This window comes from Tyto alba, unplaced genomic scaffold (assembly GCF_018691265.1).
Source record: "Tyto alba isolate M040663 unplaced genomic scaffold, T.alba_DEE_v4.0 Super-Scaffold_3, whole genome shotgun sequence".
In the NCBI taxonomy this organism is placed as follows: domain Eukaryota; kingdom Metazoa; phylum Chordata; class Aves; order Strigiformes; family Tytonidae; genus Tyto; species Tyto alba.
The window spans coordinates 19,126,959-19,149,675 of NW_024881304.1; the positions used below are offsets into that span (position 1 = coordinate 19,126,959).

At 42.9% G+C, this 22,717-nt stretch overlaps 1 protein-coding gene across 5 annotated transcripts in view; it reads left to right on the top strand.

Annotated features, from left to right (window-relative positions):
- Positions 1-22,717, top strand: part of GRM7 (glutamate metabotropic receptor 7) — a 303,547-nt gene that overhangs the window by 176,467 nt on the left and 104,363 nt on the right. For all 5 annotated transcript variants that reach the window (XM_032995412.2, XM_032995409.2, XM_032995410.2 and 2 more), the window contains exon 5: positions 11,973-12,113. In XM_032995412.2, coding sequence (XP_032851303.2) covers positions 11,973-12,113 — 141 coding nt within the window. The remainder of the gene's footprint in view (positions 1-11,972; positions 12,114-22,717) is intronic.

A 22,717-nucleotide genomic window follows, 5' to 3' on the forward strand; every position in this document is an offset into this window, starting at 1 on the left:
TATGGAAATAATGTATCTGGTTAATGTGTTGGTATGAAGAGAGGGGAATACAAATTATCTTGCAACTTGAGAGCCATTTAAAAGTTTCCTTACGCTGAGGCTGCTTTATTCATCTCTACTAAGGCATCTCTGACAAGAGGGGTCCCCCGGACCTGCCGGGTTGGGAAGTGCCTCTGCCAGTCGCCTGCTGCCCCGTTCCCAGGAGCTCTGGAGCGCGGTGCTGGAGCGGGGACGGCGGGCTCGGTGTCACCGCAGCACCCGGCAGGGATGCTGGTGGATATTTACCTCCCCGGGAGACCCGTGTGCCGCTCCTTGGGGACGAGGTTTGAGTTTCTCTGTCGAGCGCCGGGATTGCAGCCTGATGGCTTCTGGGGTGCACTTTGGAAACACTCCTGGGAAAACGAGGAGAGGATCTGAGCCAGGGACTGGCCAAGGGCACTTGCCTGGTGGTCCCTATGGCTGGCCAGGACCCCCAAGGGGATGCTGAACTAGGGGAGGGAGCGTAAGCCTTGCAAAATGGAGGGGGGGGGGGGAAATACAGGTGATAAGAGGATGAGGAAGGGCTGCCTAAAGGATATTCTGAAATATTTAAATAAAATTAAAAAGCTTTTTTGCTTTCTCTGAAAGACGCGGGGTATTCCAGCGACCAGTACCTGGGGTGATGTGGGCGTTGCTGTGTGGGACCCCATGGCCTCGAGGCCAGCCCCCGGGATCATCCCATATCCCCTGGCCTCAGAAATCATCCCTGCTAGCTTTGTCTTCTCACATACCAGTCTGAGTGCTCGCTCTGGGCAGCACCTCGTGGTTTGAGGTGATCAATGCGCACAGTTGGAGTGGAAGCTGAAACTTGGTGCTAGCAGCCTCGGCTGCGGAGAGAGAGGGAGAGAACAGTAATTATATTGCTCTGTTTCACACCCCAGCACACTCAGGCTGGATGGTGTTATTAAAGATGCCTTATAATCAGGAAGTCAGTTGTGAAAAATCAAGGAAGTATTTCTTTTTTAAAAAGACTCTAAGAAAAAAAAAAAGAGAAGAATGCAATGGAGTTTTCAGGTAATATTTTCTTAGGATTGTTATCTCAAGGGGAAATTGGCAGTAAGATTGGTAGCATATATAGTAGATTAAATGGAGACATTGCTTTGCTGTGCACAGTGTTGGCCCCGGCGCAGGAGTGCGAGGGGCTGCTCCGGGGGCTGCTCGAACCCTGGCTCTGCGGGAAAGAGGCATCAACTTAAACAGCATTTTGGAAGGACGCTGTTACCTTCATCCAGCCAGTTGTTACCATGTCAACAGTTAAAGAAAAAAAAAAAAAAAAAAAAAAGAAAAAAAAAAAGTGGCAATTCCCAATGTCTGGTTTGGGGTGGGGGGGGGGCTGTGTGTGTATAAGAACGGGGTCTGTGAGCTTGCACACAAATTTTAGGATGCACAAATATATTTACATGTGCTGTGATTATTTCTGTTGACATGGCAACGCTTCGACAAGGCGCACGCAAATACATAGAGAGAAAGAGGGAAAATTAGCGCTGTATGTTGAAAGGTTTGAATGCAGTATAAGGAAATAGAATATTGGGGGCTGCCCGTGTGCGTGGTGGGGAAGGAGCAGCCCCCCGCCGTGCCCCCTCCTGCATGGCAGCAGCCAGGGACGTCTCGGCCTCCCTCGGTACGTGTCTCGCCTTATTCTCCCGCTCCCACCGCAGGAGAAGGAGGATGGGCTTTGATTTCCTTTCGTGTTTTGTTTGCTGGGGAGGTGTAACAATGTGCCCGAGCGTTGATTTGGTTTTTGCAAGTTGATTTTCAGGCACGCGTGCCAGAACGGCAGAGCCGGGGGCGCGCATCGGCCACGGCCGGGGTAATTTATGACTTTACGGCTCAGAATTTGGGTCACGGTGGAAAATTGCCTTCTGTGTAGCACTGCTGGCGGTCCTGTCCTTGGCTCGTCCGCCGGGTCGGGGCGTGGGTGCCGGGCGGGGGGCTGCGTTGCCTGACCTCGGCAGCACCCCCAGGCAGCAGCTGCAGCCTCTCCTCCACGGCCAGCTCTGGCCTTTCCTTACATGTAATTTGGCATGTTCATTCTGTGTGTGATCGATATATTTTTAAAAAGTAATTATTTAATTATTTTATTATTGCTGATTTTAACCTGTTGAACATCTTTAGGGGTTACTCCCGTTGCTGCCCTACAACGTAGAAGGATTTCTGTATTTTTTTATCCTCACTTTAAATTATGCAAGCAGATGACTTGTGTCCTTAAAATCATTTAAACTCACAATGTGCGTTTTGTCTGCTGCTGCTATCAAAGAGAAGAAAATCGCTCTCGTGTTCTGCATTTAGACCTCTGTAACTCTCTCTGATTTTACTGCTCTGCATTATTAAGATGAAACAGGCCATCTGCAGAGCAGCTTCCCCCGTTTAGTCAAAAAGGGTGGGAAGGAAGAACTTGGAAAACCGTTGGGAAGAAGACATCAATGCGTACAATGGGATTTAGCTAAATAGTTAATTGCAAATGAAAAACTGAAATAACAGCTCAGAGTGTGGGGATAAGTATTGTTAATGGGAAAGAGTGATCTGCATCCCGACCCGTGGCCTGACTTGCCGCTGCTTTGCTCCCTGTCCCTGGGTGACACTGTTGAACTCAGCTTGAGTTTTACTGCTGCCAGATGAGATTAAGGCAGAAGCTGATCTCTTTTTCAGTAAAGCAGGAAGCAACAGATAATTTCAAGAAGACTGGGCATGCAAGTGAGAGGGAAAGCAAGCCATTAGCTATGTTGCCTTGTGATAAGTATTAAAAGAAAAAAAAAAAAAAAAAAAAAAGGCTTTTCATTCACTGTCAGGTATGAGGAATAAGAATACTTCATGGATAAAGTCCTGGCAAGACAAATAGCTCATTTTCAGTAACTGGGCAGCAGGAAAGGGTGAATTACTGGAAGAGATACTCTGCTTCTGGATGTGTTTTTAAATCGGTTCTGTTTGGCCTGATTCTGGTGATAATCTTTACAGCAGATACAGATCCTCACTCGCAAGAGTAGGCTTATGTGAGCAGCGTTTCTCCCTTGGCTGGGACTCTGCATATTGCAATTCATAAAAAAATATTCATTCCCGCAGCAGGAGTTGTTTGAATAAGAAGTGGAGTGTTCAGCTGAAAGGAGAGCACCACATGCATTAAGCAACCCGGGTGACTTATACTGGTGTCAACCTAGAAAGTCCCTCCGTGGCTGAAAATGCAAAAATCTTACGCATTATGAAGTCTGCAGTTCGTCGGGGGAAGAGGAGCACAAGCCTTCATCTTCTGCCCTGTAACAACTCTCTTGATGCTCTGAGGGATGGATTTGGTCCTGTTCTTTTTCTGAAAGGAAACGGTTGGTCCCTCTGGGTTAGAAGATCAGCCTCCTGCTCGGATAAGATTCTGGTGGCATCGAGCAGAGCACGGCAGCAGGAGGAACTGGGGATGGGGACGAGCTCCTTGTGTGTGTGTCCCGTGCTTGCTGCAACAGGAGCATCTTGCCCACAGATGAGGCCTCTAGCTGGTATGGCAGTAAAAATAACAAATAGGAGGAATACATTTAGGAGTTTCCACTGTTTATACTGATATAAATGGGAGCTATGTGAAAGGAAGAAGTGCCCGAGGGCAATAAAATGTAGAATAATGAATAATAATGTATTTCGAGTACTAACCTTTCTATTGCAGCACTGGCCAGACACCACCTAGGTCATGATCTCATTGCTGTGGCCGCTGTATAATTTTTTTATAGAAGTGATAACAATGATACTTAGCCAATATATACCTATTTCCATAATAGAAGCTTTATAGCTTAAAATCCTACATTTGCCCTAAGTATGGCTAGCTGCATTTCCTTTGTACGTGCTTTGTCATGTGTATAAAAAGAGAAATGTGACATCAAGTAAAATACCCTTTTTCACGGTTATAAGCAGCAACTATCAAAGAAGAAAACAACTGCAAAGCATTATTATGGCATGAAGGAAGTTAATAAAAATCACTTAATATTTATGGCCTTTTTACTGAGTAAAGAAGGTCAAGAAAATATCTGTAGACTATCTTAACAGCTCCATAATACTATATAGTGTGTGGCTTGTGCACAAAATAAAATCTGAAAAAGGACTGGCTCTCTTAAAATGGATCTTATTCCACACCTAATGCTTTTATCTCAGACCTAATGTCAGTAAATTAAACTATTTTGGCTAGAATGATAGGAAAAGCAGAAAATTATACGAGTAGATGCTTTCAACTCACTTGGCATCAGTAATAATAGTAAGTGATGATTTACTAGTTGGGTAAATAAAATTTGCATAACTAGCAATCATTAGTTGGGACATACTTAGGACGAAACAGAGAAGAATGAAAACAACATCAGCTGATAAAATCGCTACTCGTACGAAATTGGGTCAATATGTTGTATTTTCTCAGAAGCCACATGGGCTGAGAATGAAAACACTTGAGGCACATGAGAAACGCAGTAGGTCAACAACTAAGTGTTTTAATTAGGTTTAATTATTTTCCTTATTAAATAACCCCAGAGCCCTTGAAGTCACTGCTGATACATTAAATAGTGATTTGGTAAACGAGAAGCGACAGAAGTCTCTCTCAAAAAAATACTTAGTTCGTTCCCGCTAATGGCACGTTATCATCGTGGACCTTCAAGCTGTCCACCCGCGGTTCACCCCCTGGGACACTGGAAATGTCACTCGGCTGCTGCTGATTTCACTGGTGCTGGTTTGGCTTTGGATCCCCTGTTTTAATCTTTCTTTCCCTAGGGGGTTGCTCTTTTTCAGGTACCTCCTGCACAGCCGTCTGTCTTGTCCTTTCCCCATCAGGGTGTGCCTGATGCCTGCCCAGTCATAAATGCCTCCTCTGCAAACATCCCTGTTTTATTTTTACTTTTTTTTTTTTTTTCCCCCTTTCTGTAATGCAGCTGGCCACAGCAAACCACATCGTTAGTCTTGGAGCCTGGTTTATCCTCCAAAGCACGTATAATTCCCTCGGCCATCTCTGCCAGGGAAGCTGAGCATTATGCTTTCAGGCAGAAAATGGGCAACGTGTAACATCAAGTGGAAGGAGAGATGCAAGATTAATGTTAGAAATAAATCATTTGGGGCTCTTTTTTTTTTTTTTTTTTTTTTTTTTTGAGGGATGTCAAAAGCAACCACAAGTCAGCAAGCCTTGCTTTCTGGTTGAGAACAGAGCCGCTCTTGCAAGCGTTCCCGGCTCTGCAGCGTGGTGGCATCTGTGGACCTTAGCGATGCCGAGGACCCAGGGGGGGTTCTGAGGGGGGTGAAGTGCTCCGGTGACAGGGCTGGGTGCTGAGCTGGCACTCGCCATCACCGTCACTGGCACAGAATCAACCGCCCAGACAGGATGTGACCCGCAGAGCCTGACCCCAGCCAGCTGGGGCTGGGACACGCCGCCCTCCCCTGAGTCATTTCCCCTACTCCTGTCCCTTCCCTCCCCACCTTTTTGGTGGGTTTTTTTGGTTTGTTTTTTTGTTTTTTGTTTTTTTTTTTTTTTTTAAGTCTGTTTCATTGCTATGTACTTAATTTATATATTAATTCTGGGGTGTACAGTAAATGAAGCCATTAGGTAGTATCATCTATGTGCAAGAATAATGATTTAATCAAATCACAGCGATTTAAAGTAATAAGAGATTTATTGTAATTTGTAAAATCTCATAAAATAGCCATCTATATCTCATAGAGGTATTTGCTGAAAAAAAGTAATTTTCTTAAGTATGATATATGGGGAACATTGCGAAATCACTAAATCTTGTCTCACAAGTCTAATCCTTGGCTATGTACAAGGGTAAGAAGTGATTATTCCGACTTTTACATTTAAGCATCCAGCTTTCTTGGTTGGGTCATCTAATTCTCTGAGCCCCTGAACCCAAAACTCTTATGTTTAGCACTATGCATGTAAATTGTCTTAATGTCTTCAGTTCAAAAAGATTAAGCTTAAGCACAGGCTTAAGCCTGTCATAACTACGGAGAACACATTTGCCTGTATTTCAACTTTAATGTTTATGAATCATATTAATTCAAAAAAAGTGTCTGTAATTAGCTATGCATTGAAGATGTCCCTCTGACTCAAACCCAGTGACATAGCTCGGGCTGCCTGTGTTTGCAGGACAGCTTTGTGGTACGTGGGAAGCCTAGAAATAGTCTCGACTGATAAGAGATTTAGGACAGAATGTATGTTTTGTATCTTTTTGAGACAATTGTAAGCACTGGCTATCTTCAAAAGTTAACAAATTACAGGTCGGTCTGACTCCGGTGAGAAGTTACCTGATGTCGATCCTCCCGTGACTTCAGGAGTTCCTTCCCTCTACACCAGCCTCCAGAGGTGACACGCTCTGTTTTGCAGCGCATAACCACGTATTTTTCTCACACGTGCTCAACCGTGGAACAAGTGGTGCGGAAGCTCCTGTTCACGGACCATTTTTCATGTGCCCCTTCCGAAAAGGAGCTGCCCCTCACCACGCACCACTGCCCAGGGGCTTTGCAAACCTCCTGCCCGATGCTGTCGGTTTTTTTTTTTTTTGCAGAACCGTCCTCCTAAGCAAGTGCTGGTGCTCGTTTCAGTTGAGCTCCTGCTTTGGGAGAGCCAGGGAGCTGCCAGAGTCACGGCCGTTAAACAAACGTGTGTGACACAAATCCTTTTGCATCAGCTCACAGTATTGGCATGGCACTAATCTCTGCATAGATCCATCATAGCCTTATGATTAGTGCTCAAAATACAATAATGTAGATATGTAACTACCTTGCAAACTGTTATTTAATACAAATTTAAGTCATGAATCTCACGGGGTTCCTAATGTTTAATGAAAGTCCACTGGCAGGGTTGGTTGCATGGTAGCAGTAACACTAACGAAAGATCAGCATTTGCAGAGAACTGAATATTTGGGGTTTGTTTTACTTACTAGCCATGCATCTAATGTGAAGTTGAAAAATAGTAAGATCTTTAAATTGATCCTGTTTTCTCTTAATTGAAAAATGTATTTTTCCTCTAGATTCATTTAAAAAAAAAAAAAAAAAAAAGTTGTTTTAAAGTACATCAAGCACAATTACCCTTCTTAATGGTGGAAAAAAAAAATGAAATGGTAGTGATTTGTTGACTCAGAGCAATAAGCATCATGTGTGTTCAGCCATTTTAGACAATCATAATAACTTCTCTGACCATATTCTTGAGAATGACATAGAGGAAATCCTGAAAAAAAAAAAAAAAATTCTAGGAGCAGGGAGATTCCACAGAGCATTCTTTACTAACTTTTAAACTGGACAAAAATCTCCATTTGCACCAGATGATATGAAACGTTCTAGGTCTTATTCTGTGGTGTATTGAATCCAGCTGTGGATGTGTGCCAACACTTTGTGTAAAAATTGTAAATATTTATCAGATGAAAAGTGGTGCCAGTGAGCACCTATTGCTCCTATGGAGCAATGCAGGACTCTTTCCTCTTGGTCCTGGCTATGGGGGACTCTTCTTGGTCCCATGTGTGTTGGGAAGGAGGACGTTTTGCCAAGGTGATGCCTTCTAGAGGTCTTCTCCAGGATTTTGGCTATGTGGGAGCAGTAGTGCTGTGATCTGCGACACAGCCAGAAACAGCAAGTGGGTGCATGGTACTTCCACCTAGTAAGAAATTAATAGAAATATGGCCTGCTACTTAATTCTGTCCCTTGTCAGTCAGTCACTTGTCAGCTTGTCTGGATCAATAGAAAATAATGATAAAAAATGTACACTCTTTAATAGGGATCTATATTCCTTCTTGAGAATGCAGAGAGATCATTTAAAAAATCAATGAGAATGTTATTATTTGTTATTAAATCTGTAAAGGTTTAGAGTAATTCTTATAGAATTCTATTACAGTTTTATCAAGACTTATTGATTTTTATCTTATTAAGTTATAGAGTACTTTCCCCAGAGGTCAGTTGGTGTGGCACATCGGTAAGGTATACTGTTTCTCTTTCTGAGCCATATATATTGTAGATTTTGACTGAATATTCCCTTTGAAATGCTCTATTAATTATGAGTGAAACTAATACACATAGGTTTACAGGAAAACAGGTTTAGCTTGTACGTACCTAAAATCTAAGTGTACTTCCTGAATTTTCTTCTGACCCATCCACATGAATATCTTCCATAGGAAATTTCATCCCAGGAGCGCAGAAATTGTGCTGTCCCTTCTAGAGACCACGCAAGAGAAACATTTGTAAGTTGTTAATTTATCATTAATTAAGTAGAACAGCTGTTGCAGGACAGTTTTACTAAATGATTTCCCTAAAACGTGGGAAACTCCAGGTTAAGTCCCTGCTTTAGCATAAAGACAGCAGGAGGAGAGCGGGGGTCTCTGCCATCGCGGGTCGGCTCTTTCCCTGCAACTTCACGCAGTTTTATTCTGGAATATTCTGAGGGCTGGACAAGCCAATACTGAGTATGTGGAGTTGGCTCGCCTGTTCAGCAGCACTGAAATCCCCCACCGAGGCTCTCCCCGATGCCGGCTCGGTGTTCTGCTCGCAGCGTTCCGCGGTTTGGTTGCAGCCCTTCGGGTGCCGGCTGCCGACCGGGCAGCGCGGCGTTGGCTCGGCACGGCTCGTTGCGTGGGGTTGCCAGAGCTCCGAGGCACCCCGACAGATTTGTTGCAGGAGAGACCTTCACAGATTTTTCTAGTGAGGCTGCAGGTAAAATTTTCACGTGCTTTCAGCCTGTTTCTGGAAAACCCCAATACTTCTGTTTCTGGTTTGATTTTTTTGGGGGGGCGGGGAGATGAAAACGTACCATGTGTCTTAGGAGCAGTGAGGTTCAGATGCGAGTCCTGAACAGTAGACTCAGAATTAGGGAAATATATATTATAGTTGGGTCAATAGTACACAAAGCTAATACAAGGAGACAGATTGACCTTACTCCCAATCTTCTTTATTATTTGAAAACATCTGTTTACATGCTGTCTATTTTTATCCCATAGTGGATGGATTGCTATGCTAATTTAACGATGCCATATGGTTTTCTTCTGACTCAATTTCATTGTGTGGAGTGCCAGATTGTGTCAATTTACCCACCTATTTCAGTGAGAGAAATTGTTGGCTATGGTGCAAGGAACTTTTTTCTCTCTTTCAATGGAAGATGTATTTACTGTTATTTCTAACTGCAAAATCAAAAGGAACCATGTGGTTGTGCAGTATAGAAAGATGGATGCTCCTGTGTTTCCACCCTCTTCTGCAATGCTAGTACAGGCTGTAAAGCCAAGTAAAGAGATAAAATAGATATTCTGAGATTTGCATCTTCAATGGATTTGTATTTTTTGAATGGCAGATAATTTTGAGAGGGGGGGGAGGAGGTAGAGATATCGGGAGCAGAGCTGAGCCCGGGAAGAAGGGAGGGGTGGGGGGAAGGTGTTCTCAAGATGGGGCAATGCTTCTCACTGTCCTACTCTGTTATGTGTTGTTAGTGTCTGTAATAAATGTATGTTCTTTTTTTTCTTCCCCTAACGAGTCTGCCTTTTGCTCGTGATCATAAAGGGGAAATTTTTCCCCATCCCAGTCCTATCTTGAACCCCAAGCCTGGCTCTCTGTCCCTTCTCATTGCCGGAGGGGAAGGGAGAGAGAGCTGCTGCATTGTGGTTGGTTGCCAACCAGGCCTAAACCACGACATTACTTCTGAGCTTTTCGGTGAGCAACCGGCATTTTCAAGTCCTCTTGAAGATTGATCTGCTCTATCCAGGTTTCACACTTGCGTAGTTTGAATGCTTCAACAACCTTCTTGGTAAAAGAAAAAACTCTTTTGTGACCTGAACTTTGAACGGGGATTGCAGCTCTGGAAGGCTACATTAAAAATACTGAATCTAAACTCTCCGGAAGAGAAAGCACTGATGTTGCTCATTGTAGGTTAAACACAGATAACTAGAAGGACTTGGGAAAACTACTCAGCACTACTAATAGTGGTGAATATCCCGTTTGAATATGCTTGTTAAAAGACTGATAACTCTCTGAAGAGAAGGGGCACGGAGGGACTGTCAGATTTGGGAAAGCCTCTAAAACGAAGCAGGGATTCCGGCTGCTGGGAGCCTGTAGCCTGGCTAAGGGGGTGGAAAAGCTATTGCCTGTCTCGTGACACCTCTGGTGCAGGGGGTGCAAAGCTTTTCCACGGGATACGCCAGGAACACCCAGCCGTGTCCCGCCGTGCGCTCTGCCTCCCGAAGAGATGAGGGAATACAGCTTCTGCCGGCTACAGAAAGGAAGAAGACAAAAGACTTTGCATACGAGCGCGTATATACTCGTCCTCGTGCAAATCTTTTGTTTGCCAGGCAAAATCAGAAGTATCCTGGGTGAGTACACAGAGCTGTTGGGGATGAGGGGGGTCCCCGCTGGTGATGGGGCCCCTCTCGGCACAGCGGGCTCTCCCCAGCGCAGCCACCGCCCCAGTAAAGGTCCCAGTTGTGCCAGTGCTCGGGGCGTGCGGCTGCTGGTTTGCGGCTGTGGGTGTGCACAGGGGGGTCCCGAGGAGCGACCTCAGCTCGGAGAGGGAACAGCAGAGAGACGCATGAAGCGGTAGTGCCCCGGGCAGCAAGTGGCATCGTGTCCCCTTGGGTCTACGGCTGCGGCGCTGGCTGCGAGAGTGAGTGTGCGAGCTCTGTGTTGTACCGTGAGAAACATCCACGGCCGTGAGCGTCAGCTTTGAAGGGTCTTCTCTGAACTGGGAAAGGATATTTGGTGCGGTTTTAAACTACGGAATTTGAAAACCTGGTAGAGAAAATCCCTACACTATGGCAGGGCTAATTTGTGAGCAGAATTTATTAAACGGTATAATTTTGTAGGAGAATTTTGATTACTTTTTTTAATTTTCCCTCCTGGTTTGTAAGCCTCTAGATATACCTTTTCTTTAATCATTATACACATGCATGTGTGTGTTTGTATATATACGTGTGTGTTTGTATATATGCATGTGTCTATACAGTGATACACACTCTGCAACAAAATAAATAAAGCCAAAGCAAAATATGTTTCTCTTCTGGCAAGTTGGTGAGGTGCTACAGGGAAACCAAATACAGTTAAGAGCCGTATGAAAACTATGAACTAGTCGCTGCTATGCAGCTATTTAGTAGTTGTTATGTGGTTATTTTCAGTGAATAGAGGACTATGTCTCTTCAAAAAAACACAAAAAAAACAAACAAACAAAAAAAAAAAAAAGAAAAAACAAACAAACAAATAAAAACACTCAGGGGCTTCAGGTATTTCTACTATCCTTCAACTGAGCTGTTAAAAAATTATATTTTTCCCCCATTATGTTAATACTGGAGTTGTATGCCATTTTTACTCTTGCAGCGCTGCAAGCTGTTTGTGGCTACGTGGCTTCAGTAACAAACAATCTCACAACTTTTTTCTCCCCCCTCCACCCACTACTTCAGGATGACTAATCCCAGCATCTGGTAAATCACAGTGATTCACAGTTATCCCTTAGAAGTTTTGGTCTCTGAATTTATATGTACCTTTGTGAATGGAAATTAAGAGAAAAAAAAAACAAGCTACAAAAATATTAAGGTGTACGGATAATGGCCGGTTTAGATGAAACGGCTTCTCTGGAGATCTGAAGAGGTTAATTACAAAATTAGTTGTATTAAGGTCAGCCTAATATCAGCTGCACACTATCATTTTTTTTTTTTCATTCCTTACTGGTATATATCTAATCCATGCTTTTTTCTTATAACTCTTTTTTTATATTAATCTCTGTTTTCCTTGTATCTCACCTAGCTTTATACCTCACAGTTAGTAGCAGACTAATTTACTTGCAGGATGTAGCTGATTAGATAAAGCATGCAACGGACTTCCCTTCTTTCCACAGTCATCTCGCGTGGATAGAGATGTGAACGTGTGCTGGGTACTGAAGATACCAACAGAGGATTTGTTTTTCGGGCTGCGGTACTTCCCGGGCAGTACAAGCTAGACTTCAGCTTTCTACCTGTCTCATTCTCCAGGATTCGATGCCTATTTTACCTCCCGCACCCTGGAGAACAACAGAAGGAACGTGTGGTTTGCAGAGTACTGGGAGGAGAACTTCAACTGCAAGTTGACCATCAGTGGGTCAAAGAAGGAAGACACGGACCGTAAATGCACAGGTAACTTCATTCGCTTCACCCTCCTCGTGCTGCTGGACGCGGGCGGCAGTGGAATGTCTGCACAGCTGATGTAAGGAGGCTTGGCTGGAGACAGATTGAAAAAATAAATTGAGTTTTTGTAGGTTGTAGAGAAAATGGAACAGCAGCATCAGCCACGCAGGACAAGAGAAGTAGATGGAAAGAGTAAAAAGAATATATTCTTCTATTTGTTCCTTTTTCTGGCTGTCCATCTAGCAGGGAAATCAGTATTGTCCATGGGACCCAGAAGTGTTTTTGTTTGAGTGCAGGGTGGCATGATGTTTTTTGTTAGTTTTAGATGCAGAATATTTCCACAACTTGTGCCATCTGCAAATCACAAATTGGCCATCCACTTGTCAAAGCACCGTCTGCTCACGGTCACATACTAAACACGTGCATTTGGATTTAACTTTTGGTGGAAATGCACCTGTAGGAAAGTATTAGCACAGAGTGAAATGTTTTCATTTCAGGTAGCATAAAGGTGTTGATCAGATTTTTCTTGTCACTAATGTTGTTTAAGAAATTGGGGTTAAATACATTTTTGCAGCCTCAACTCAGTAACATTGAAAATGCACTGTCTTGTGACTGAGGTTCCTGAGTTTTAATAGCAACTTGTTTGACCTCTGTTATTTTCTGGTGGCTGACAGATTCACTCCTCTTTTCCTTTTAGGAGGAATTCCAATTGAAATATCCCATTTTTTCCAGGAATTCCTGTTTCTGATCACATGGAGATTCAGGGAATTATTTTAGTTACAGAGATGCCCAAGTGGCAGTGGGGGCCATTGCATTTTTGAGTTATGCACTTCTCAGCAGAACCATCTTAATGGTGTGGGGGGATACAGTTCTTTGAACTTCGAGTGTTTGTTTTGAAAGGAAACAATGGGGAAAACGCGTGTTCTTGGAGTTACTCAAACTTGACCGAGTGCTGCCCGATGATCCACGGGGGCAAGAGCAGCATTGCCAGTTTAATGGTCTTGTGCTGAATTAAGGTATTAGATTGAGGGCACTTGTCTGGGAAAGGATTTCTAAAAGTCAAGAACACAGGGAGTCTGCCCTCGATCTGCCAGGTCCCTGGCAAGCCTGATTTTGTAGCGTGAACCTCTGTAGCGTGGGGTTGGGGCATTTGCTCAGGGTGTAAAAAGCAGTGGGCAAGCTTCAGCCAGAACGCATTTCCTGGGCCACATTTGGTAAAGCCAATAATGCCATCCATCTGCCTCGCCCCTGCCTCCCATCACCTTTCCTTCCCTCTCCTTTTAATTCTTCCCAGCTTAAATGTGGTATGTTGAATAATTGCCTTGAATTTTGATCAAAGGGAATTAGTTCACAGGAGGATATGTTTTACTTTGATTGAAAATTGATGAACACTTTCCATATTTCATATCATCTGCTTCTGGTTTCAGTTCATGGATGGGAGTAGGAGTGTTGTGCGTAGAAACAGTGCAGTTACCAGTGGGAATACACTGCTGTTAAATTTGGCATTTGGAATCTCCCCCGAAGGCTGGAATTTGACTAAAAATTGCTAAAAGATCTTTAGGATGATTTCTAAAAGTGTCTTGTCACCCTTATTGTTTATGCCATTATTTTACTGCCACTGCTCACAGCCTGTGCTTTCTCATGTGAACATAAAAATGGCATTCTGCCTTCCCTCAGCATAGATTCAGCAGAACCATTTGTTTTTGACGCTTAACCTACCCTATCGAACTGAAATGCTGCATTATAGCTCGATATTGTACCAAATGACACGCCCTGACATCTTCCTCCCCCTCTTCTACAAACCGAAGTAAATTGTGCATCAGAAAGAGCATTAGCTTTGAATTATATTGCTGGTATGAGAGTCGTAATGTCCCACCGATGTAATAATATTATGAATGATCATCATCATTATTTTAAAATTTGATTGGTAATTTGTAATGCAGCGAGGTAGTATGCCACAGGCCATCGGTTTCTGACAGCAGTAGTGCTCCCGAGCCCCGGCGTGAGGAGCGGGAGGCTCATGTTCTGACCGAAATGCTTGCAGGGAGCAGCTGGCTGCTCCTGGCCACAGACTTACGAGCAAGAAGAAAAGCTGCTCCGAGCAGGCACCCTGTGGGCAGTGTGCCTTTTCATATCGCAACTTCTGGAAAGGTTTCTGCGTGCAGAACTTCTACATCAGTGTCGTTTCTATTTATTTAGGCATGAAAAAATCTTCCCTGATCGGGATGGATAAGATGTAGAATGAGAAAATGAAAATATATTTGGCCCACCCCACTGTATTTCTAGATCAGATTAAATACAACTCGTCACTGTAATAATGCTCTTTCTAGCAATTGTCTTACTTTGGTGTGGTTCAGGGCATGGTCCAGTGCTGTGAAGCTGTACTGCTGCCAAGGACACCTGTACTGTGATGCAGATAATTTCTGCCGGGATGTTGCAGAAGCGACACGTACGCACGGGGCAGGAGCAGCGGAGCCTTTTGCTTCTCCCCGGCGAAGAGCAGGGTCGGTTCCTTATGCAAAAGTGGTGTCGCCTCCGGCTGGCGCTGCCTTCTTGGCTTGCCCAGGCCCTGGGGTTGCTGCCTCTGACCTTGAGGTTTGCATTTGAGGACACTTCATCAAACCATCTGGGGAATCTAATATGATGGCTGAAATGGCGTGGTGGTAACAAGCATTGGGTTTAGGCTGTCTGTTGTTTTACTTCTTGCTGCTTACACTTAAGAATATTGCAGAGATTCACTTCAGTCATAACAGGCCACGTCAGGTTAACGTAGAAATATTTTGGAAAAAAGTAGTTTGCAGTACCATGCATTATGGTAAAAATGTCCTTTTATAGGAAATGAATAGCAGAAGAAAATGGCTGTCTTTGCAGAAGAGAACAGTACTGTAGTTCATTGCTGTGATTCTGAAAAGGGAGCCATGCCCAGTGCTCTGCCCACACCACGTTATGTGCAGGGATGGGGTCTGGGCTTCGACTGTGAGCTCAGCTGAAGATATTTCCCTGTACAAAGCCACATTGTACTAACATTGCCAGTGCCGTGTCATTTAGGGCGTTAGGATTCACAGGTGATTAAACAAGTCTTTTGTGCCTATACCGTCGTGAAGCAGGTTGTTCAGAAGTTTCAGAGTGATTGTTAAGATCCAGTATCCAGTGCTGAATATTTCGTGGCGCTGCAGAGGAGCGGCTCGGCTCTGCGGGCAGCATCGGCGCGGTGCCCCGGGGCCGCTCCCCGTTCCAGCAGCGACATCCCCAGCCCCGCTCACCGGCAGCACGAGCTGTAAGCCAGAGAGATGCAAATGCTTTGACTGCTCGGAGGCACCCACTCTACCGGGAGCACCCAAATTTTTGATGACCCACCTCCTTGGCGGGTAACGCTACCTGGAAAAGAAAGAGCAACACGACTGTTTTTACTTATTAAACATAGCTTTTAATTCAGAGAGCTTGGCACTCAGGGAGAGTTAATGAAGGTGATATAAGGATGATGTCACCTTGAATGTCACTTATCAGAATGTAGATTACTCAGAAAGCTTTTCTAATTATCTGCAAGTGTAATCAGTCTGAAGGTACAGCCCAGGTGATGGCTCAGACAATGACTTCCTCTAACGAAAATGCTGGGAGAAAGCTCCCTGCAAGATGAAGTGGCAGAAACTTAGCAGAAGGGTCTGTAAAAGAGGGATTGATCTGCTTGGAATTTAAATTGGAACAAGAGGAACTGCCCCAAAGGTTCCTGGATTCACCTTCCCAGGCAGGAGCAGCCTCGGGTGCAGAGTGTGCTGAGCAGCACCTCGATGCCTTGTCGTGAGCAAACGCGTGCCCCGGGAAGTGAGCTCCTACACCTGCCCATCCTGGGGCATCTCGGGGCCCTGGGGAAGGCTGGAGGAAGAGGAGGGGGCATGGCGGAGGGGTGATGCTCTGAGGGGACTTGCCCCATCAGCAGGATTTTATGGGACAACAATCTGGTGGCTCAGAGACCAAATCCCTTTTAAGATGTGAGGCGCATCGATCAGGAAAGGCTGTTCCAAGGACTGAGGTTCTCTCCTCTGAAAACATTACAAGGTAGGATTAAAAGTCAGTGAAGGATAGGGGTGTTTTGGGTAAAAAATAATAAAATAATAAGAAAAAAAGCAATAATGGTGTGTGTATATACACATTTACTCACTTCTAGAGCTGGGGAGAGGACAGGTCATGCTCTGATGTGCACCAGAGACTTGAGACTTGAGACAAGGTTGGTGAATGTCCTGCCTTGCATCTCGGTGTGCTTTGGATACAACTCTTGTTTAGGGAAGGAAGAAAAGGTCAGATTTCCATTTAATACAGAAAAAGGTTAAAGTAGTAACAGAATACTTATATGTTTATGCTTTAGTGTAAAGTCGTGTGGCATGTGCCATACGTCTGTTAGCATTTTCTGTAACTGCTTGTTGTATAAGGGGATTTAGCCTTTGGAGGGAAAGAAGCAATGAAGAGTGCTGAGAGCTACGCTTGGTCTGGGTTTTCTCAAAACAAATGGTGTCTGGGAAATACATCATGTACCCAAAATGCTGGAAGCCCAAGTCTGGATACCTGGGATTTGAGATGTCTCCTCAAATGGGGCACTGGTCTGTGTTTCATGACCATGGAAAAGGAGGGGCGAGGGTATACAGCCCAGATAATTTTGGCAAACCACTTAATTATCTGTGGTTTGGTTTAAAATTCTACCAGTAGCTAGGAGGTTGGTTTTTTGTTGTTTTTTTTTTGGTTGGTTGGTTGTTTTTTTCCAGTGAGAATGAGGAAACTAATATCTTGTCTTTTTTTTTTTTTTTTTTTTAAACCAGCATTCAAGATGGCTTGTACTATGAAGCCATATGTTAGGTAAAGAAAAATAATGAGAAACAAAAGAAGTAGTGAATAGCAGAGCCTGAGGATATCAGAATATTATTTATAATTTGACTACAAAAAGTGATCTAGTGCATTAATAGATTACCAAAGTGCAACTTCCTATGGAAAGAAAAATATTTTCAAAATGCTATGAAAATTCCTCATCTTGGGGAAAAAAATAAATTGTCTGAGATGTTTCAAGCAACTTAATGGCAGATGGCCAATATCTAAAACATTTCTTTAAACAAATGCCAGGAGCTATGGTGTGTGTGATTCACTTTTTATGAGAACAGCTTTATGGTATTCATTAGGATGAATATCTACTGGACTCGAGGATGTCAGAAGACCTTAACTGTTCACAGTGGCATATAAATCATGTCAGGAACAGGGGCTAAATTTAGCCCAACTCCCACTGACGGTGTTGAGGGCTGTGCGTGCAGAAGGTGCTGCGTCTCCAGCGCTGCTCCAGGTTCGGGATGGCAGGTTTATACAAACGAGTGTTTGCTGTCGCTGGATGCAAGGGCAAAACCCTTTCTCTGTCATAAAGCAGCAAAGACTGTGGAGGTCCAGGGTTTGTTGTTCTCTTTTTTTTTTTTTTTTTTTTTTTTTTTAACAGAAAATGTTTTTTTTTAAAAAAAAAAAAAAATCAGTAGTATTTTTCTTTTTTCCAAATCTTGACCAGTGATATTAGATCTTTCTACCTGACCAAGTCCTTTTGTTCATACCCACTGTCATCATCTGTAAGAAGTCCTGCCTAGGCATTAGACCTGAACTAGTCTAGTCCTAAACAGTGGTTAGTCAAGGTGCTGAAAATCAGAAATACTTAAAGTAACGCTGGTTGTCATAAGTCCTGCATACAAATTGTAAAATAATTCGTTTTAGGTCAAACACTCTGCGCGGATACCCTTTCCCAGCTGCCACTGGGCACAGCAGGATTTATACGCCTGAATCTCAGGGTGGATTTTTGCTCAGGATTTTGTGGTGTGAGATTGATGACAAAGGCACAAGCAAAAAAGCTTTTGGTTAGCTCTTGTTACAGAGATTGCTCTATGCCTTTTCTCCTCCAGGCTCCGAGGTATGAAATGTGTGTTAATGCATGTGTGTGAAGCTCTATAATATTTCAGTGCAGAAAGTGTAAAGACTAAAATTTATCTTCTTTTGCTTGCCCTGCAAGCTACAAGTAAGGTTAAAGGGCAGACCAGGATGGGAAATTTATCTTCTCAATTACATCCCGTGCTCTGATGCCGGTAAATAAGTGGCCTAGATAGTTGTTTTCCTGCTTTGCTACTCTGGCCTGCCTCTTCTTTTCTTGGGACACCTGCATAATGTTTCCTTGCTAGTGAGTGGCTTATCCATATTTTTGTAACACATTTCCCTTGACAACTTCTTCTTTTTCTTTACTGTCTGATGGTGATTGTCTTTCTAGGTTGTTTGTGATCTTGGTGATAGGGTCCCTCTGAGATTGTGATGTTCAAGGGGGAAAAAAAATCCAAGACGCATCTCGTGGATGGAACAATATGCTCTCCCATAGACTAAACTGCTTTTTACTGAGTCCAACTCCTCTTTGGGTGACTCCTCTAACATCTGTGAGAAAGAAAAGTCGACTTTTTTTTTCTGAAAAATGATGTGCACAGGTTTAGGAGCAAATGAACCATGCTACGCGCTAGCTTGCGAGTTGACTGGCTATATGCAACTCTTTCTAAACAAAATGTTTTCCATGTAATATCAAATTGGCCAAGTATGCATTCTAGCTTAATGACTTCTATGCTTTCATTTCAAAAAGTTAATCTCATTTAGCATTGTAGTACTTCAAACTATATGTACCTGAAATTCCTAAAAGAACCCTGCAATGGTTGGTTCAACCAACATTAAACCAACCTTGAAGAGTTTATTTTTAAGGTAAATCAGTTCTATGGATTTCTAAATTCTATTATCTTTCAGAAAAACATTTCTTAGAATCATTTATATTCCTAGATTGCCAAAGTGATTTGCCAACAAAGCTCCATGATTTAATGACTGTTTTCTTGCTATTTACACACATTCCTCTATTTTCAAACTGCATTTTTGCCCAAGTGCTCATATATAAAGATAACTCCAGTTTAGCCCTTCTAATCTTCAAAAAGTGCTGATTCTATACATTTGCTTGATCATTGGCTTCTTGGGCAATTATTGCTACAGGAAGCTCTTTCTTCATTTGCACGTTAGCAATATAAAGCTGTAAAGCTTCTGTGATTTACATCAGTGTCAGCTAGCCTGGTGCCGATTTTTTTATGACTGTAGTACTTCAGTGTTGGAATATAAATGAGACCTATTGCATATGTTTTAATAGGAATGTTGAATGCACAGAAAACATTTCAGGTAAGAAAATTAGGTCAGTTTTCTAAGCTAAAATCTATTCCCTTAGGTACACATACACACCTGAGAACAGAAACTGTTACCATGGGTTGAATCAGAGCAATTGAGGAAAAAAAAAAAAAATCATTGACAGATGGAAGTGGATGTAGCTTCACAAAACTCGCTGCATCAAGGCTTTCTGTGAACTGTTGAATTATTATTATTATTATTATCCTTGGTATGTAATATTTTTATTTCTGGTACTGGAATAACAGGTTTCCAGTAGGACTTTCTGCCTCACTATGCTCCTTTTGGCTCTTACTTTAATGCTTATGAGTGATGATCAGTTAGAGTACAGGAATTCTTCTTGCTCTCCTAGGAGAGTAATGTGTTGTAAGGCATTGTGAGAGCCTGGTTTCCCAAGTCTAATAAGAGAGCGTTAGCTGATTAGGCACAGTTAAACCTGACCGCATCTGCCTTCTGTGGGTTTTGCTGGTGTTACTAGAGTCACTAAGTACAGCTGTGTCTGTGTATCTACTGTTACAGACGTCTGACTGAGGGTCAAGTGTATACCAACTTAAGGAAAAAAAGCATTTCTAGTTAAAAAAGGCTTCCCTGCTTGTTAGTGGTGTAGAACAGTTGGTCTGACTTGTGAATTTGCTGTGCAATATGAAGTTACCTCTCTTCATCGGAGTCGCAGGAGGCTGTAGAGCTATGTTGAAGCCGAAGGTGGCAGAGGAGATGAGGGAGAGGTTTCTTTAACCATTAGAAATAAGGCAGAAATGGCATTAGGGGGGTGGGGGCTCCGTGCTGCTGCCCTGCCTCTGCCAGCTCGCCGGAGGAGGTGGCGTTTAGGCTGAATTTTTATCCTAGTACAAAAGGATGTTCTTGTGTGGTTAGCAGTAGGAACTTGAAAGTTCATCAACTTTCCCCAAGGAAATCCATGGGGATTGGATTGATGGTCTTGAGATAACGGCTTTTGTCTATAATGAGATCTTCTGAATTAGGATGGCCTGGATAGATGACTGTAACTACATAGCTGTATTATTGGAACTGGTATTTCTTTGTAAAATGACAATACATGGATTAGATTGCAAAGAGGCCTGATTGACATACTCTGCTTGTTTAAATTACAGTATTTACTCTAGCATATTGTTAGTTTTTCTCAAGGTCTAGTACTCAGCTACTTGCAAATAAAGAGCTTATTTGGAGAGGCCTTCAGACTTTACAACTCCTGTGTGTACAGTGGTGTCTGTACCGCGAGTGAGGATCCGAAGAGTAATAGCTCTGATCTTATTTTGGAGAGCCCTGGACGTATGTACTCGTCTCTTAAAGCTGGATCCATTTGTTTTGTGCTAGTGTGAGTGTTTCTGGAGAGCCATGAGCGCTGCAGCTGCACAGGCTGAGCTCTCCGCACTCTGTGTAGCTGAAGGAAGCTTCAGTGTCGTTATGGAATAGCATATATGGGCACTTGCATAGTTATAGACTAATAATTGTAGCTGTCTCATCGTGGATGTCTCTTTGCTCACAGGCATCAGGTTTCTAATGATGCAAATATGCTGGAGATGGATGAAGAGTATATATTTTTCTGTCAGCACTTAACCAGCTGCTGAATTCTAACTTGTACAAATAATAGCTGCTTGTGTGATAATGTGAGCATTCTGCAATCTTTAAATTAGATCTCGTTAATGATGACTATCACCGGGTTCTCAGTAGTCCTATTATGTAAGTTCCTTTGAAAATGTATTTAATCCTTCAGAAACTGAACCAATGTCTGAATTCATCTGATGTAAGCACCAATGAAGTGGGATTTTGATGTCTGTCTCTATGAATGATATGCCATAATAGTCCTTGCAACACTATTTATGCATCATAACATATCCCCTACACTATGTGGTGATCAATGACGAGGCCAGAAGAATCAACTGAAGGAGAGATGTGGAGAAAATATAATGTGAAAAACGATGTTGTCGGCTCCTTTTCCGTACAAGGTGTTATGCGTCACCTGTATAGAGATGCAGAAAATGTGACCAGGACTTCTTAAACTTGCATTTCATTTCTGTCATCTGAAGGAGTTTGTATAAGACGACTTCTTTGTCTCTGTATTCTCACTACTCTGGATTTGAAGCTTTTTTCCCCTCTCTTTGTTGCGGTAATTTTCTCTTGTGAAGATTTGCCTGAAGCAAGAGACCTAGCTGCTGCATCTCTTAGGAATCATGATGATGAGCACTTGAGACTCTAGTAGGAAGTGAGGTTAAATTATTTGTCATCACCTTCAAATAGATTTTTTGGAAGCAAAAAATGCTCATGTCAATAAATTGCCTTTGTGTTTCATCCCTCTCGTGACATCCCAAGGCACTCCATTTCATATCCATGGAACAAAAGTGCATTCACTTGAAATCACTTTGTGTGCGTGTGTCTCAGCCGTCTGCTACTTCATTGCTGAAGAAAATAGCATTATTGCATGGCTCCTAAAGATCACCAAGTTAGAGAGAGAAAAAAAAAAAAAAAAAAAAGGCAACCTTTAAAGAACAAGGGCGTGTAGGAAGAACAGAAGATTGGCACATCACAGTGCAAGCAGGGTTTGTGTTTGCCTTCTGTGCTTTTGGTGTCTTCTGATACCATGGAGGATTGCACGGTTTCTTGCTGCACCCTGCACCCTTTTCTTGCACCGACCTTCGCTCCCCTGACTCCCCCGAAGCGTTCGAACGGGACTGGGCTGGAGGTCCAAGGCTGCCCCTCGGCCAGGAGGCACACGCAGCACTGGGATTGCTGCTTTTATCTGTAAAAAGCTAATTAATTCTGTGGGGTTCCATCTCTTCCAGGAATAATTACTGATTGAATTTCTGTACACCCATATATACAGGAGCTACTTCTGAAGCATGTGATAAAACTTTCTGCTTGTCTTCAGCTAAACCGAATAGGGGGAAATATTTGCCACGCTATCGCTGAAGTTTGAATTAAAACTCTGCCCATCATTTAGGTTTTATCCCTGTCTGAAAATGACTTTGGGCCTGATTTTCTGCTCACTGTGTTACTACGATGGTATTTTGATTCAAACTAGGGGGAACATTCTGTTCAGCCAGGCTCATTAATTTGGATATTTTAAATACTTTTTTTTTTTTTTTTAGTATTGAAGTTTGAAGACTATTTAGCATATGTAAAATATCGCAATTTCTTCACAGGTTTTCTATTTCAAATTTGGTCAGAACTTCCAATTGCAATACGTTCTCTTCAAAGGGTAACTCAACCTATGTTTATCTGAAGGATAGCACGCTCTTGTTCTAATTTGTATAAATTCATGCATGTTTTTTGAGTGGACAATTATATTTGACTCCATATCTGGATTTATTGAGCACAAATTCATTTGTTTAGTACTCAACTAAATGGCATGTTTTCAGTACAGGAAGGCATTTCTGTTACTG